General features: G+C 42.2%; 1 protein-coding gene across 3 annotated transcripts in view; it reads right to left on the minus strand.

Annotated features, from left to right (window-relative positions):
• DGKQ (diacylglycerol kinase theta) overlaps positions 1-19224 on the minus strand; it is a 1656676-nt gene that overhangs the window by 98582 nt on the left and 1538870 nt on the right. For all 3 annotated transcript variants that reach the window (XM_069626394.1, XM_069626396.1, XM_069626395.1), the window contains 2 exons: positions 6953-7053; positions 5678-5824 (listed from right to left, as the gene is read on the minus strand). In XM_069626394.1, the coding sequence (XP_069482495.1) occupies positions 5678-5824; positions 6953-7053 (248 nt within the window). The remainder of the gene's footprint in view (positions 1-5677; positions 5825-6952; positions 7054-19224) is intronic.

A 19224-nucleotide genomic window follows, 5' to 3' on the forward strand; every position in this document is an offset into this window, starting at 1 on the left:
GCAGAATATGGGTACAAATTGGCCCAATTAATGAGTTCACAAACACAGGCTGTGCGGCGGCATTGCTTGAAAAATGCAAGATGTAAAGCTGCTTCTGCAAAGAAGATGTGGAATGTAAAAAGCCACATTGTTCAAAGTAGCTCCATTGGTCATGTTCTGCTGCAGGAATCCAGCATAGAGAAATGTAACTTTTTGGCATTTGTTTGCTGCCCTGAATCTTTGTGGAAATGTGACAGGCAAAACATGTGTTCTCTGGAAGATTCTAGAGGTTTGGTCAGACGAGGTGGCGTCTGATTGGCATCTAACATTGCAGTCAGAGGCAGGCAATTGTTACATTTTCTGTAGGAAAACATACATCAAGGGGCAGATCACAGAGAGAGGCCATAAAAAGGGAAGTACAGAGAGAGTCAGGGATGTCTCTCGGAGGACCATGCTGCCTTGGCTGACTGAGGATCTGGCAAATGTTTTGCTGGGTTTGTTCAGGCATTCTTTAGGTGATCATGGAGTACAAGTGAGATGTGTGTAGCTTTTTACAATTACAAGAATAGATAGCTATTCTCATGTGTTTTTCTTCACCATCCAAGAAGCAGATTTCAAATATAACTGAAGGCTTTAAGCTGCCAAGACAAATGCTACATTACAAGGCCAAAGATGATAGAGTGTGGGCCAACTATCACTAAAAGGGTGATTGAAGTTCATTGTGGGAAAACACTATTTATCGCGGGGGAAGCATTGCTATGAAATGTGCTTGAAGTTTTGTTTTAGCCTGAAGAATGGAATCTGCTATCACTGCAAAAGGGAAATTATGAAATAGCGATGTGTGCTTTCATTTCTGTATTGCAGAAAATGACATAATGAACTCATTACATATGCTGTTTTGTATTACTTGTGAACCCTAATTGCTTATAATGTACCTGAAAAGGATTAGATCAGCTTTGGTCTGTTTATTGCGTGTTCTAGTCACTCGCAATGGCATATAAACAGGTACAAAGATAAGGGGGTATTTTTACTACTGCCGACCGTAAAAAACAAGGTATGCCAAAACACTGTGAACTGGAGCAAGTCAAATATCTGATTCCCCATATTACAGTTTCCAGGTGACCTGGTAAGTCCATTCTTATCCCCTACCACCAATGAAATATCACCAATAAAATATCACCAATGCAATACCACTAAGGTTGAGAAATTACTCTTAGTTTTTGGCTTGCCGCTCATGATCCTAATATTCTTATATTATATACTTATAACAGCAGGTAGTCCAGTGTCTCACGAGCTCACATAATACCCAAACCATCTCATGTTGGCTACTCTGCCTCTGGACTAGCCCATGCTGCTGACTTGGTTGCTTGTCACTCTGGATTGCTGCTGCTCTCCTTCTCTAACTGCTGCCATCTCATTCTGTGTTAGTTCTGCTATATAGGCCTTGTCCTCTGTAACAAAGTCATATGGAATAACCCTCATTTGGGACAAAGAGGTGCTCTGGGGACCAGGGACGCCCACTTGAGGTGTGATGCACGGCCTGTGGGGTGTCTATATAGCAATCCCCAGAACTTCTCCAATACAATCCCCAGGCCTGCTAATATAACATTCACATAATCGGGGTAAAGGGTTTTGACGCATTCCAATCCAAAGTCATGCCTCCCATTCTCAGTGGTTGAGAAAGAGTAGCAAGTTTGGCCCTCTGTCTGACACTTTGGCATCCACCTGGATATGCCATCATTTTTGCCCCTCACTTCGCAGACTGCCCAATGATTTGTTTCCCAGAGTAATAAGAAACAGCAATATCCTTGTCAGCAGTCCTGCAGAGGCTGGGCAGACCCCAACTAATGCCATAGAGCAGTCTATCTGAAACACTACTTCTGTCTGACTTCAAAGTGGTGGTGTAGCTTTTTAAGTCTTATCTGCTACCACGCAGGACCTCAGCACTAATTACCAACAGGAGACTAATAAGCAGCCACTCTGGTTGGAAAGAGACACATAATTAATCACAGCTAGAGTGAAGTGGGAATAATCTATCAGACATGGAATTGGATAATCAAAATAATCAGCTACCCTATTAAGGGGCATATGAATCTGCAAAGAGAGTCACAGACTGGGCTGCCCCCCACAATGATGAGAGGAAAGAGGAATAGCACACCCTTTCTAGGGGTGGTTTTCAAATCAATCCAAGTGCCTGCTAAGGGCTACAACAGAGACAATGGAAGAGACCAGACCAGATGAAAAGGTTAATAGACAGTCAGCGGCTACATCTCAGAAACCAACCGAGACCATGGCAGGTAAAGATAGATCAACAAAGCTGTTGACCCTGTATTTCAAGAGACTCACCGGAATCTTGCCTACATAAGTAACCAAGATCCTTTGGAGGATCATGCCACAGGTGCTGGTAAAATTCAAATCAAGTTGGAGGAGAAGTTATGTGAGTAGGACCACCCATGGCTGGTGGGTAACAAAAGGACAGCCTGACAAAATATGTAAGCAAGAGAGAAGAAATGTGTTGCTTGAAAAGTGTGCCTAACAGTATTTACTACAGATGCAGAAAGAAGACCCATGGCTCGAATGTGAGAATATCTGATCCTGGCATATACAATAAGGGAACAGTAAAGAAGTACTTTCTAATAGACCAAGTCAAAAAGGGAGATGTGCACCATATCCCTGAAAAAGTACATTCAATTAGAACATTCTTGAATGACTGGTGATCTGTTTAGTAGATCCCTGCACTGTTTTGAGTAACTCAGACCAGACACCTTTAGTCCAAATGATCCTGCTTCTATTTTCAATAACCACACTTCTACTGTTGGTACCACGAGAAGAGTCACCTTTGTCCCACAATAAGTTACTGCTTCAAACCACTTCAATGTGACATCTGCTGACAACTTAATATGCCACCATAGTTAAAGTATTACTACCACTGCTCAGTATTTTGGAATTATTAGGTATGTTTTGACAAGACACTTCAACTTTCACATGTAGTCTAGGCACTCTTCCTTTTAATGACTTTCCCAAAGGGGGCAGCCTCTTTGTCTCTCTTCCGTCTGTCAGACTACTACAAGAACAACCTGCTTCTGCCCGTAAGACTCCCTTCCTTTCCTTGTAGCTCACAGTTTTACCAGTAGATGGAAGACGAGTAGCTTGTATAGCTGGGTTTTCACTTCTGGTGTCTAACTTTGCCAAAATTATTTTATCTTGAATTACTACAGGTCTTCTGTAATTGGATTTCTCTCCAGCACAACACATTATTTGAGTGATCCCCCTTCCTGTTTTTAGGCAAGTTTACAGATGACATACTATCCTCAGAGATGGCTTGTTTTTCTTCTTCCCACTCATCTTTTAATACATTATATGGACACTGAGGTCTACATCTATACTTATGGTGTTCAAAACTTCCACATCGCAAACACCGTAACTCAGGAGATGCATCCTTCTCGGAAAAACTTAAATCTTTAAAATAAGAGGTATTTTCCTGTGAACTTCTAGAGGTGGACTTCTGAGACATATCAAAAGCTAGAGGTAAAGTTCTGTCTTTATCCTCAGGTGTGGAAACATTTGTAGTCTCAGAAGCACAAACATTTGATCTCCTATCATTAAATTTGATAGTTTACTCAGAAGAGTCAGGGTTTTGCTCTTCTTGTACACCCCAAGTATCACTTGCATGCTCTTGATAAAGAGGTTCAAATTATGGGTAGGAGGTCTCTTTATCAAAACAGTATCACATGGTAGTCTGAGAGTGTTCCCGTTTCTCCTTAAAAAGGGGTTCAAAATTAGGGCAACCACTCTCTTCCTTCATAAAATATAACCTGGTGTTCTCATGGTTCTCCTTTTTTCTCAGACTAGAAAAAGTATCAAAGTTCACAGGTAAAAAAAGAAATCCATGGTTACCCAAAGCAATTACAGGGGCATTTTTCTCTTGATGCCCTGATTTCCCTGCAACATCATACATCAATTTAGCCAGTATATCTCTCCTCAGCATATTTCATGAGTAGTGTTTGAAAAATTGAGAACCATAAGTCTCAGTTCTTTTCCATAGAGATGAGAGGATGTATCTTAAATCCGAGTCCTTGTTCAGGTTTGATATAGGAAGAGACATACATGGGAAATTCTACCTCTAATAGCAAAGACACTATTAATTGGTCCTTTCCTGGTACAACATGATTCAGAGGGAAATATAGATGACAAACTTTCCCTTCAACATATTGGGCCTCATCACAAGTTGGGCGGAGTGAGGAAAATGCGCCGGTAGTGCTAATACGCTGCATTACTGCTTGCCCAGCTACGAGTTGGGCAGAAAATTTGATATTTACCTCCAGCTTTATGTTGGAGGTAAATCTGGCCACACTCTTCCCATTTTTGGTGCTATTACCGTGGCACTATTAGTGCCGCGGTAATATCGCAGAAAATGCCCATTTGGGTCCAATGTACCCAATTTGAATAGGGACTTACCGCCCCACTGCAACTCGTGATCCAGCGCCAATAGCGCCAGCCCGAGTTGCAGTAAAGCTATTTGCATTGGGCAGTATCCCAGCAGATTTACCGCTGGGATACCACCCACTTGTGATGAGGTCCATTGTCTTTTAGGACGAATAGCCTGGTCTGAGATTTTGAAAAATGTTACTCCTACATTCATCTTAGGAGGCCACTGATTGCAAGGGGCTTCTCTTATTTTCCTAACTCCTTTGATGGAAAAGGAATCAAAGCTCCTTTCCTCCCTACTAAGGGAGGAATGAGAACCAGGGTTTGGATGGGAAGTTCAAGTGGCACGAGTAGGGGGAATAGGCTCAGACCAACCTTTCTCTGACTCAGCCTCAGTTTGATCAGAATCTGACAAATACATTGTGGATCCCAAGTTTGTATCAGCTGATTCTGATCCCACTGCTGACACCATATGTGAGGGGTCAGTAATGTGAGGCAGACAACTGCTTGGTGATTTGGCAAAATATGCCATTTTATTAAGTGCATTATATATGAAAAATGCCTTGCTTGCTCTGCTCTACAAAGGAATTCCCTACCAAGTCTAACAAATAATGGGACATTCTCAAGCATGGGGAACTGGTCCTCACACTAAACAACCAATACAAAGAAATAAATCACAAAAAATAGCAAAAACAGCTTGAGAGATAGTGACAGAAACCACAACACAGGTGAAGTGAAAAAACAAGGAGGAAGAGGCATACATATACACTGAGATGCATAAAGACAAATGTAGAGCAGACAGCGAGAAAAAAAATGATAATAGCAAGTAAAGAGGAAAAGCAAGGCACGGAAAGGATAAATAAAAGTTCACACAGGTAAAAATTACTGCCTGCGAATTCATTTTACTCCTAACAACTAAATACAGGGGGTACAATGTACACCTCTCAAAACAAACTCTGGCATACAAAATAGTGATGCAAGTAGTGAGTAATGTATATGATCCCAACCAAAGTGCAAGAACCACTGCAGAAGATCAAGTCTCTGTTGGTGCCTGTGCAGATTGCTCTGGGATGGTTGGTTACATGTAGGTCAACTTTTGATGTGTAAATGCATTCCAGTGACCAATGAAGCATAATTAATGAAACAATTAGTGCAAAAACAGAAAACAATTTCAAGGAACGGCGCTGATCAGAATCTAAGTGAATATTATATGTGCCCATCACATCATAAAGTAAAGGAGAAACTGACAAAACTAATTTGAACATGCTACCTGGGGATGTTAAGGAATATGAGGCCCTCGATGTTTGGAAGCTCCACTTCCTGATGGTTTACTTGGAGTTTGATGTCTTTGTGAAGGTTTCTGGTGTGGCTTAACTTCTGCAGGCCCACCTTGACGTAGACACCTTTGTTGTGAAATCTGGGAAAAGTAAAAAAGTTTGAAGTTGACATTTTTTGTTACAGTTTGTTTTAAGACAATGTGGATTTGGCAGCAATGGAGTACACGGTGGGCAAGATACTCATGCGACAAACAGCCAAAGAACTTGGAAAAAAAGCTTCTATTTCTACAGCCATGATGTCCATCTTGGTGATATGATATGATAGTTTATTTATATAGCGCCTATACACAATGTGTTTCAAAGTGCTTCAAGGCAAGGAAGGGAACAAGGGAAAATACAATGACATTCTTACAGGCCATGAACAGTAAGGATGTAAAATTAACCATCATACTCAGCATTACAACATTTCAGATAGTGCAAGAGCTAAGAGATAGATAAGTAAAGGAGGGTAGAGTAGGAAGGAAATGGAAACAGACAGGCAACTACCGTACTAGGCCTGATGACATTTCTGGCAGAGCCAGAGAAAAACAAAAGATGAGGGAGAAGAGTGTAGAAAGGAAGGGGAGGAACAAAACAAGCGACTATTGTACTAAGCCTGACGACATTTCAGATAGTGCTGGAGGGGGGTGGAGGGGTTAGGAAAAACAACAAGTAAGGGGAGGGGGAGGAGACCGACAGGGTCCTTATCATACTAGGTCCAGGGACAATTCTGATAGAGTAAGTACTTAGAAGAAAGTAGAGGGCGGAGGGGAGGAGATGGGAAAAGGGGAAAGGGAGAGAATGACTATTTGTGTGCATCAGGATCAGTGTTAGAGTACACAAGTTATTAAGTTGGTAATTGGAATACACCTTCAAATATCAAAACTAGACACAAGCCAATCAAATGTGTTTGAGGTTATTGTAATACGCCACCAAATAAGTATTAGCTTAGAAAGCAAGTGGAAAAATCGGTCTGCTTATCACAAAACATGCAAATAATTGCAGTACAGTTTCTGTATTGAGCTCTAATATATCTTAAAAATCTAATTTCTCTTGTGCGAATTCACTGAATGACATTATAATGTATTTATTTATGATTGCTTAGTCTTTTTGTCATGTACCTGAAGGCACAATGTTGAATAAAGGAATTATGACTGATATTATATTAGGATATGAGGTGGCATTGATTAAATAGCCAGAGATTAAAAATAGCTTAGCCAAAGGAATACCTGCTATTAAATTTGCCAGGTTCTTCTTCTCTTGCCTGATGGAAGTCCAAGGACATCTCTGCATCAATTCCAATGCCACAGTAATTGTTCATTTGCACTATCTAAAAAAAAAGAGCATACAAAGTTAGACAACAGAAACATTTTTAAGGTACTTGACATCAATTTAACATTCTGCCTGAAATGACACACAAAGGTCATGTGATTGGATGCATTTCAGTTCTATTTGGTCTAAGTCGATAAATTAGACAAGCACAGGTTTGCCACAAAAGTAGAGCTAGATATTCTCCATCCTCGATTCCATACCTGAGAATGTAGGATCGTCAACCTGTAATATGCTAAAATCTTTCTCCTCATTGTTATTACACTTTGGTGGTTATATCTGTTAATGTCAGCAGGACAAGGGAGCCCTATGTTGTGCAGTGTCCCACCATTATCCTACCACCATGCTCCATTGCTTTAGTCTTCACCAACATAGCTCCTAAATTCAGGAAAGTTCACTAACCTGACAGGTGAGCTTAGACCCGATTTTCAGGGACTTCAAGATGTATGGGTGTGCATTTTTTCAGCTCCATTGCTAACGTTCTACCAAAATCCGTGTTTGCAGATTCATCAACAACTTACTGTACTTTTAAATGTTCAGACAGCACTAATTAAAACCTGCATCAGGAAAATGTTTCTTAAACATCAAGAACTCTTCTTATAGAATTGTGCTGTCTGATGTGATTGGTTAATTAGTAGCATACAAATACATCTTCTTGGTGTTTATGAACAATTTTAATTTTTTCTTTATGTCATTTTTTCTATATGTAATCTATTTCAATTGTAAAAATAACAGGTAAACTAACTAGGCGCTGTCTGAATTTACATTGCAAATGCATATTTGTCCGAGTAGTCTATTTGGTCACAGACAGAGTGAAACTGTGTCCTGGATAGTTTTTTCAATCAAACATGTGTTTTTTATTTTATTTAGATCTTAGGTGGAGGATATATTTACAGTTCTCATCGCCAAAATATTTAAAATTATTGGAATTTTTTAAAAAATAGTATTTTTTTAAATTGCTGTAAGAATGAGTTTGGAGTGTGCGGACCGCTGTTCTTTCATTTACATTTTTAAACAATGTCATGTTTGCGTCAAACTATGAAAAGGAGGGTTTTGAGTGTATTCTTTGATTGGTTTATTTTGAAAAGCGATGTACCCCAATATCCTGGTAATGCTCGCTTATCTTGTTTATGGCAACATGCTAGGCACGATGCCCAGAATTGTGAGTGCACATGCAATGCGTTTTCATTTTCATTTATATTCATGGGCCCATGTTGGGCAGTAACCACTGCAAGATTAGCAAGCATTACCAGGACATTGAATTGTCACTCGACAAAGGGCACATGCCCTTTCTAAAGATGTATCGTCCGTAGAAATTCAATACGATAATGGTGCATTGGGAAACAGAATATTTGCTATGCTTTTGAACTGACATTAAGGGTGCATGCGTCATGTCTGTAAACCCATGCTCCAATATTCAGAGGAAACCACAAAATAAATCATACATTAAGCATAGTAGGAACAATATACTAGGACACTATATAGTAGTAGATCTTTTTTGGGGTCAAGAGCTATAACCACTCACACCAGGTATACCCACCTCTTGTCTTAATATTTAGCATGTTACTATTTCCATCAATTATGACTCTATGTGCAACGCTTTATCACCAGTGTGTTAAGAGTGCCACAAACTGGTAGGTCATACTAATCTTGAGTGCAAAAGTAGGACATGTGAAATAGAAGCGCTATCCCAACTGTTTATTTAATGCTACTCGGCTTGTCTACATAAACGTGTGTCCTTTCGAAGTAAATGAAAAGTGCGTTACTGGAAGCTGAAACAAACCCAGCACTGCCTGGGTTATCGTTCATTTGGGTTAAGGTTGGTTGAGCTGAAGTCACGAGACAATCACGTCGCAAGTTTGCTTGATAAAGCATTAGGTATTTGTATACCATATCGAAATGACGGACAGAGGTACTAACCTTAAGCATGGTAACCATCAATTGATTATATGACGAAGTAGCCGAAGGAGGAATAAAGAGCGAGAGAACAACAAAGTCATTCCAAGCCATTTCCGAATTTTGTTGAGGTGTCGTGCACAAGAGCTCTAGCGCAACCAGGAAGAAGAGGCAAAGGAGGCTTTACTTCAGTGCTCCACAGTGACGCAGCTCTCTTATGACAGTATAACATACAACACTTGCGTCATTAATTCACGCTACAAGTTGGCAGGGAAATGAAGTCTTCTATCTAAATGTTAAATAATTGCAGAAGTTCCTAGTGTTCGAAAAAACAGTCCAACTAAAACAGTGTCACAGGTCTTTGTTATTGTATTTCTAATTAAGAGCTCTCAGGGGTGAGAGGCAAAGAGAAAAGATGTACACTGGCAGGAATAGTCTGATTAGAAAGGATGCACTGTGATCTATGTGATGAACAATATCTTCTATATCTCAGGTCCGCAGTTTACGTGTATAATCCTCAGACATGAATGAGGCTATCCTCCCTCGGCCTGTAAGTAAGTGGAGTTTCTAAGAAAGAAAGTGAAAAGGAAGTCTAAGGAATGCAGTTCCCCAGTTAAGAGCATGTTGGCTTATTTTATGCATACTTATTATTGCCCAGCTACTTGCAAGCATTTAGAGAGTTGGAGCAACATAACTCAGGTTGCCAAACAAACTGTTGCCTACTGAAGGTACCTTCGACTTGATTGACAACAGAAAATCGCCTAAGGACATTCCAGCAGCAAAGACCTTTTATGCCCAATAGGCGCCCTCCAGAATTCATTACTGCTTTTTGTCTGTTGAAACCTGGGCCTATCTTTAGGGATTTCTAGGTTGGGTTGAGGGTAGAAAGTGATCATGACCCTCTTCATATCATACATTCCTTGTACCGACACAGAGTGCAGGAAAAGGTGCACATGGATGGGACACTGTTTGTTTTGTGGATGGATAGAATGAAGTTGGCACCAGTTGATTTGTCAAGCTTTCGCCAAGTTATGTTTTCTGGCATTCTGTGATATTTGGAGTGGTCCATGTTGAAGGCCCTTCAGCATTGATTGATGCAGCATCTGAAGCCCTTAAGTTCATTGCCAATCTTTTGACCCTTTCTACTAACCCTTCTAAGAGTTTTGTACCTCAGAAGCTGCTGCAGTTCGACAGGGAATGGTGCAGCAAGAGGAGAAACTGTCCAGTACAGTCAGGAAAATGAAAAAAGGTGTACGAAGTGTCCTATCTTGCTGCACATTTGGTCAGAAGGTAGTACAAGGAGCTAATCTGTTCCAGGAAGAAGCTTTGTGTTGCTAGAGCCTGGGACAATTTGGCCAAGGTGATTTCAGGGAAGAACATTCAGGCGTTATGGGCCCTGATAACTTGGGGAATGAAGGGTTAACCCCCAAATGTTTGGAGTAACATCTCCAGTGATACCTGGACCAAGCAATGGCTCACTCTGGCAGCTTAGATGATGGGACAACCCAGGCAATGAAACAAGGGAGCAGTAACTGGGGGGAGTCCACTGTTGGAGTCATTCCTTTTCAGGTCCCTCTCTTCTCTTTATCAGAGCCGGATGGAGTTCCATAGGCCCTAATAAAATCTGCCTTAACTGACTGGTTTCCTACTTTAGGCTCATTTTTTAATTCAATGCTACTGACAGGGACAATTCCCAATTCCTGGAGACTCTCAGAAATAGTTCCAATCTTTAAACAAGCATTGTCAATGGCAACAGGTTTACCTTTTGTGTAGGCATGGGATAGGTATTTGGCAGGCACTGCCCCAATGTTACAAATGGGCCACTAATGGTAGCAGCAGTAACATGCCTAGCAAATCCTTAATAAATATACCCAAGCCAAAACTGTTGGATTTGCCAATGCTTGTTTTTAACAAGACTTCAGTGAAGGACGCGCATACTATTTATAAATCAAGTGGATGAAGGCACACTTTGTTAAGACATTATTACACCAGTATCATTGTTACAGCTCCAATTAAGTCATTAACTCTCCAAAGACAGCTTTGGAATAACAATGTGACGCTCAATGGGAGGGAGTGCTGTGGCAGGAAGGGCCAAGAATTCGGTGGGAATGGCCAGAGGTGGGTAAATAACCAATCCACCCTCCTAGCTGTACTCAAATGCAAGAGTTTTGAATCATAAGTGGCTCTTTAAAAACCAAAACTGTAAAGGCAACAGAAGTGACATGCAAATTACAGGTCTATTTCTCCCGCTGGCTGCTTTGGGAAAGGTCTTCTTCAAAGTTGCCCTGGCTAGGATTTATGAGTGGGAGATCAACAATGACATTATGATCACAGTTCAGGGTGTAGCTCTCAAGGGCCTACCACTATTGAACAGGGGTTCCATCTTATGATTTTGATGATAAGATATGAAACCCTTTCAAAGGGCTCCATAAGCATGGGGCTTGCAAACCTCAAGGCAGCATTTGGTATTATTAACAAGTCTTCCTTATGTTAGACACTGAGGTTAGAAGCAATGGATCCAGCACTCATAGATTTAATCGGGGTCCTTCATCAGGGTTAAAAAAGTAAGGGTTGTAGGGATACTGTATACGTAGGCAGTAAGTGAGCCATGGCATTACATTCAGATGAGGCAGTAAACAGTGGCAAGGGGATTCATGTGGAGAATATAGACATCAAATGGCTGGTGCACATCAAATGGAAATGCACATTCTTGTAGTGAGCACATGTTTAAAGCAGAGTAAACAGGTCATATGTCCGGTTTGCATTGTATACATACTAATGTAAACAAATCCATTAACACTCTTACCCCATAATGGACATTAACAAAGCAGTGCAAAGCAGGGCCAGTTGACATGTCAAAAGTGTACTTTTCTGCAGTGGAATTAAAACTTGCAAATATTTTTACTGGCTATTTGATCTCATTCAGCATTGCACAAACTGTGAGGTTGAAATATGCACTGCTGAGAAAGAACCATTGTGTGAGGGGAAATGATTGTTGCAAATGTATTTGCAAAGCTTTGCTTCAAGGGGAAGCAGATTGGGTGAGGTGCACATCAGGAAAAGAGGCAGGTTTTAGTGAGATTGACAGGGATAGCATTTAAATTGAGGAGACAGAAGGGTGTGGGGAGAACTGCAGACAGATGAGAGGAGACTCACAAGAGTCGTGGAGGGGGGCAAAGGTTTTTCTGGCAAACAGCAGAATGAGGAGACAGGCTATAGTTGGAGGAGCAGACATCCTGGCAGAGAGGTTGTGTCCTATCTGGATTACCTGTGTGCGGGGTCACGATACTGCTGCATGCTGGCAGGACAACAAAGAGGGGCTTCCTGTGATAACAAAGCAGAAATCTCGCCCATACTCAAAGTGAGTATATCTGTGATAAATGAGGTATACCCACGGGTGAATGCATTCTCAGATAGCCAGAGAAGGTTTTTTTAATGTTAAGAATTCAACACATTTCAAATGATGTTCGGAGAAGTTACATGTTTTTGGGATTAAGCGTGGCTCCTGGCAAGTTCCACGACCCAAGGTCGAAGTGGCTTAAACATATGTTATTTAGTCATTGAGCTGAGTTCATTGTGAATTTATTTTCCTTGCTGTTTATTCTTGCTGATCCATATTCACACAGTTAATTGTATCGCTGTTCAATGTTGCTGTTCATGATCGGTTAGTTTATTTGCCAAGATAAATACACATAATAAAAGTCACTGCGTGTTTTGATACATTTTTATGCTGTCTGGGTTGTGTCATTTGATTCATTGTGGGTTCTGTACATAGACAGAATGTGAGTGCAGTGTTTCAGTTGTACATGCTTACAGCTGAACAAATCTGCCAAAGGCTGTAGCCAGCCTCGTAGATAGGTCACTGGGGTGACAGTTAGTGTAAGAGGATTCAATTCAACACTACAGCTAAGTCAACGCCTAGTCTATAATACTGAATGAAAACCCTTATTGATATATCTTTAGGTCCAGTTCATGCGTTCTGGATGACTACCCTTATATAACACCCCTCTCTTGGAATCCCCCTGACCCCACTGAGCCAAGAAGTAGTTCTGTTTTGCAAGTTAAAAGGTTTATTTGATAATTTAAAATAGATATATCACACTTTATAATAAATAATAATTGAATATCACACTTAATCTTTTATGGTAAAGATCAACAACGGAGAATCTGGCACTAGCACACTTCTATAATCACTAATGAGTTGACATTAAATGGATAAGGTAGCACACTGGTAAATAGGAACAAAAGTATAATGTGGTAGAGGATGCTTTATGTAAGCTCAGGTGGATGCAATATTCAATGAATGCAGTACAGAAAATACTCAATATGATTTCAACCAAACAATGTAATCACTTTTCTCTGGCTATTCACTCCCCCCCTCTTTATGCAATGCAAGGAAATGGGAGGAAAGCACACAGTTCTCAGAAATGCAATCAATGTAATCAGTTCAATCCAGCAAGCTTAGACAACAGAAAACAGATAGGAGTTTGAAAACACAAGCCCAAATTGCTTTGATATGTGCTGGCAATGAATTAAAAATATGCTGGAAATGCTTTTTAATTCCCTTTCAGAGGTTCAGGGTGAGTGGTATCTAGTTAATATTAGTCCAGGCTCACACTAGCAATGATGCAGGGATAGTTAGCAGGTTAAACGAATTTCTGGCAAATGGAAAGCAAACAGCAGCAGTTTTTACATGTGAAGAAATTGCAAATCGCGGTAAAATTCGCGGATGCGTGTTCCGCGATTGCGGTAAAACTATAAGGGTAGGAATGCGGTTCTTGGTGCGATTCAAAGCTACGATTCTAAGCTATCAGAGGAAAGTTACTGCAAGTCTCTAGCCCAAACGGTCGCGGAGATATGAGCGATTTAATAGAGGTCGTTTTTGGGTTTGCAAATTTCAAAAGCTCAAAATGACAAGTGCAGCTTGCAACTAGAAATGACAGGTGACAGCTAGGAGGCAGTTCTACTTAGGTTAAATAGATTGAATTAGATGAATTTAAACTAAGAGATTGGTTCTACACAGTTCTGCGGGGTACTCACACTATATTCTTGAGTGAAATGTGCCTCGCCACGGATCTGGTCAGGGTTTTAGACTGGACTCTGGTCTGGTCTGGTCTGGCCTCTGCACTTCACAGTGATCTGGGTCAGCTCTCTCTGCTGGTCTGGGTCTCTCTGGGTACAGCACTGCTTTCTCTCTGGTCTGGTCTCTTAGTTCTGGATAGATTGAAGTCTCTAGTTTGGCTTTCTGGAGGTTGATGAAGGTAAGTATGGATTTTTCCGGCAGAGCGTCCCGCTGCAGATGGATTTGGAAGGTCCCTCTCTGTCCTGTCTGTCTGCTTTTATGTGTTTAGAATGTGGGTGTGTTCTAGCATCACTGACCCTACCTCTCTCTCAGCTTCTAATTGGTCAAACTTTCATTCGTCCCCTGATTGGCGAACTAAGTTGTGTCAGAGTGATGTCAGCCATTTATGATCTCTTGAAGAACCTCCCTTATCATCTGTGCACCCAAAACTATATATGATCAAAATACATACTTCAGAGTTACACAGTTGCTTGAAATTACATATACATGGTGTGGCTGAATTTAGCCATGTCTCTGTCCAAATCTGCTGTTTCTAGGAGCTTGCATTCAGAAATGGCAACTTCTAGCACTTTTTCATGTGCTGAACAACATTGGATCTTCATTAAATTTTATACAACTGTTCCTCACATATCTACCCACATACCAATGCATTTTCGTTTGTCTAGCTGAAACAGGGAGTCTGTAATATTAATAAACAATGGGGTTTTGCCCCAGAACATCACACAAATTCGAGTTTAGGCTTGAATTAAAGGTACTTTTTTTAAATTAAAGCTCTCAAAATTATACATTTCTGTCATTTGATTACAAAGAGTTATCAGTGTTTTTGTAAAATATATATTTTTCTTTCAATTCAGTTCTCAGAGTGTTGGAGTCCGCCTCCAAGACTTGGGTGGGTCAGTCCTCTGGGCAGGCAGGGCTTTGTTGACATTAAACAGTCAAAATCAACATATTCCTTTCAGAGGAAAGGGGCCATTGTGTGGTCTCTGTGAAGCTCCCAGCCAGTCTGCCTTCTATCAATCAAGAGGTCATGTGAGATTCTAACTCCTGGTGTGAAGCTCTTGAGGTGAGAGGGTTTCCCAGGCTTCAGGCCTCTGGGAACAGCATGTGGCTAATTTTTAATTAAAATGCAGCCTTTGAAGTCAGCTAAGTCAAATCCCTTTGTCAGCTACTGCACTCAGTTCTCCTGTCAGAGTTTAGACCGCCAGCGCCCCCTTGAGGATTTTGTTGGTACTGCATGCAATTTTGGGATTTTCTTGGATTAATGCATTCTAAACAGGAATGGTTCTTACATGGTAGTAAATCCTTGCTTAACATTGTTTTGATGGGGCTCCTTACAGTAAAAATGGTTATGTGGAACCCCACAAAAGGGTTGAATCTTTAAAGTGGTCCAATGAGTCACGATTTCAGCAACTTTTTGACATCAGTAACAGTGGATTTTGTTAACAAAGACCTTTCTTTACACTGGTGGGTGGCAAGTTAGGTAACCATTTTGGTGTGCGCACAACTGCGCAGCTCTCCTGGATTCTGGGATGAAATGATGGGCGGCGACAGCGCATCCCCATCTTTACGCACTCCAATGATTTATTTTTGTTTTGGGGTAAAATGATGGGCAGCGACAGCTTAATCCCCATATTTACCCCGTCTAATGATTCCACATGGGTCAAAACCCTCCACAAACCCCCCCGCCCGACTGCGCTTTGACTTGAGTCGAGGGGGAGTCGGTTGCAAGGGAGGTTTTGAACCCTGGCGCTGGTATGTCCACATTATCTTCTTCTTCTGTAGATGGCACAGTTCAGCATCTTCTTCTCCATCCGGTACTGATCGATGGTTCTCCTCGCCGGTCCTGATGGGAATATTGGGCGGTCCACTGGGCCCATTGAATCTTCGTTCCCGGTCTCCGGATCGTCCTCCTTGGCCCGTCTCCAGGTCTTCTTTCTCCTAGGACAAAGGAAGAGCGGCAATACCTACTCATAGACGTTTTTCCACCACTGTTGAGATAGTGGGGCAGCATATGCATTTCATCATACCGAAACGTTACATTCTTATTTTGAAAAAAAAAACAGTATAACTAAGAGACAGTTTCATACAAATCACAGTATGTTAGAGACTAGATGTGGTATGTTTTATGATTGGAACTGAATTACTCTGATACAGTACCCGCTAGGATTCCAGAGGATTCCTCCAGTTGTTGCAGAGTGTGCCTGGGATGGCAACATTTCAACTGGTTTATGTGGACCCACTTGTCTTCCCCCTCTGCCGAACCGCCTTTGGGGATGCGGATCTTGTAGGCCACAGGGGAGATCTTATCGACGATCTCAAAGGGTCCTTTCCATGTAGGCAAAAATTTGCGCTGCTTGGCCTGGTTCCTTTGGAAGTTGTATAGATAGACCCGGTCCCCCACCTGATATTCCTTCCTGGAAGTTTTCAGGTCATAGTGGGTCTTCATGCTATCAGCTGATCTTTCTAGATTCCGCTGAGCATAAGCAAAAGCATGTTGGAGGTGTTTCCTTAAATTCTCTACATACTCATGAGTAGTGGAGGCATTTATCAGTGTCTGCTCTTGGGTCCTGTAGAGCAAATGCTGAGGAAGCACCATCTTGCGCCCAGTCATCAACTCAAATGGTGACATTTTGGTTGCAGATGAAGGGGTAGATCTGATAGCCATTAGGACCAGAGGTAATCGGATATCCCAACTTGGCCCAGAATCTGCCACAAACTTCTTTAATATGCTCACAATTGTCCGGTTATATCTCTCTACTGCCCCAGAAGATGCTGGTCTATAAGCAATATGCAGCTTTCTCTTGACCCCCAGTATCTCCCACATCTTTGTCATTACTTCACTGGTGAAGTGGCTACCTCTGTCTGACTCAATCCTTTGAGGTAGACCAAAACGGGAAAAGATGTGGTTAATCATCAAGGCAGCTGCAGTTTCTGCCTTGCAGTTTGGGGCTGGGAGACATTCCACCCACTTGGTAAACAAGCATGTCACAGTCAACATGTACTTATTCCCCCTAGCCGAGCGAATCACAGGGCCTACAAAGTCGATTTGTAAATCTGACCATGGCAGTGTCATCCCCCTCTTTTGGAGAGGCGCACGGTGCGTGAGGGATGATGGCTGAAACTGTGCACACACAAGACACCCCTTCAAGTATTGGTCAAGGTCCTGCCCCATGTGTGGCCAGTATGCAACCTCTCTTAAGATTTCCAATGTTGTGTGAAACCCCCTATGACCGGCAGTGGCCGCATCATGGGCGTGACTTAACATCAAGCTTCGGAATGAGGTAGGAACCACCCACTGATCGAGGCCAGCTTTGGATTTCCTTACCAGCAAACCGTCTTGGATCCGGAACATTTTTGGACATTTCATCAACACTCTTAGGCCCTCTTTCCCAATGTAATCGGTATCCGTCAGGGGAAAGTTCTCAGGGTCCTCAAGGTGCTGGTAAAATTTACCAATTATTGGATCCCCCTTCTGAGCAGTAATCAAATCAGCATCAGGGGTCTCCTTACTCCATTGTGCAATTGAAAGGTTGTTGTGAGCATTTGTCTGGGACCTAGTGATAGCAGTGACCTGGATTTCCCCCAACAGGGACTCAATCTCAATTAGATCCCCTTGGATGGCCCCGGTTTTGGCCAGCTGATCAGCTAAGTCATTTCCAGTTTTGTCTGGTCCCTCTACTTTGGAATGACCCTTGATCTTTTTCCAGTAGATGGTCATCCCATTCGATGTGACCAGATCATCAATGTTTTGGATCAACTTCCCATGTTTCAAGGGTTTGTTGTTAGCACATAACATGCCTCTGGTTTTCCAATTAACCAGGTGCTCCACGAACCCGTTCCGTACATAATCCGAATCTGTGATTATGACCAGTTCGTGGAGTTGATGCTGGACAGCAGTGAGTATGGCCTGATGCACAGCCATCAATTCTGCCACCTGACTACTTCGGGGACCAATTTTGTATCCAGCGGAGGGTTCTGGGGACTCATTCACCCATGCATTCCCTACGCCAGCCACCAGTTCTTTCTCCCCGTCGTTGTCAACATGGTAAGAGCATCCATCCACATAGACAGTGGGCATTCCCTCACACTTGTCTTCTTCAAAGACTTTGTGGGGGGAATTAAGGTATGCCTCCATGTTGTCCTTTATTTTTAGACTTTCGTCCTCGAGACAGTTTTCTCTGGCACAATCATGCAAGTCAGCCAGACCTTGCGCGAGGGGACTCTTCTTGTTTTGGCCATATCGGACCTCCACAGGAAAGCCTTGCATTGACAGAATCCAGGAAGTAATTCGGGAGTTACTCACATTTCCGGCCCGGATTCTGTCACTTTGGAGATATTGCAGAGGCTGGTGTGGAGTCTCCACTATGATGTGTTCCCCCTGGATAAACGGGCGGTAATTCTTCAATGCCCACACCGTTGCCAGGAGTGCCTTCTCACAATCGTTGAATTTTTCCTCCACAGAGGATAAAGTTTTGCTCGCATAGGAGATTACTTTATTGACCTTGTCATGATTTTGGTATAATACGGCCGTCAAGCACGTATTAGAGAACCCTGTCTCCAGGAAGTACTCCTTGTTTCTGACAGGGTAAGCTAGGCAAGGCGCTTGTGAGAGGCTTCTTTTGAGTTGTTTTACTGCCTCGGCTTGTTCTGGACCCCATTCCCACTTGACCCCCCCCTTCAGGAGATGAATCAGGGGTCTGGTGATCTCTGCGTAGCCCTCAATGAACTTTCTGCTGTAATTAGTCAGTCCAAGGAGGCTCCTTAATTCCCGCAGAGTTGTGGGGTCTTTCAGTTTCTGAAGTGCTTCCACTTTCTTTTCCTGGGGACAAAGACCCTGAGGAGTAATCTCATGCCCCAAGAAGTTAACACGGGTTTTACACCACTGTGCTTTCTGAAAGGAAAGTTTTGCTCCGGCGGCCCTCAACTGTGTCAGAACATAACGGATCTCCGCTATATGTTCCTCCACAGATGAACTTTTGATGAGGACATCATCTACATAAGCCAGGTTACCCCTCGCACCCAGGTCGGGCATGGCCTTATGTAGGAAAATATTGAATTCATTGCCGGAGTTGAGGTATCCGAAGGGAGTCCGGGTCCATGTGTACTGCTGGCCCCCAAAGGTAAAAGCCAGTTTGTATTGGTCCTCCCTGCTGACAGGCACGGTCCAGTATCCATTGGTCAGGTCTATTGCAG

This window comes from Ambystoma mexicanum, chromosome 6p (genome assembly GCF_040938575.1).
Source record: "Ambystoma mexicanum isolate Mex_15411 chromosome 6p, UKY_AmexF1_1, whole genome shotgun sequence".
NCBI classification, from domain to species: domain Eukaryota; kingdom Metazoa; phylum Chordata; class Amphibia; order Caudata; family Ambystomatidae; genus Ambystoma; species Ambystoma mexicanum.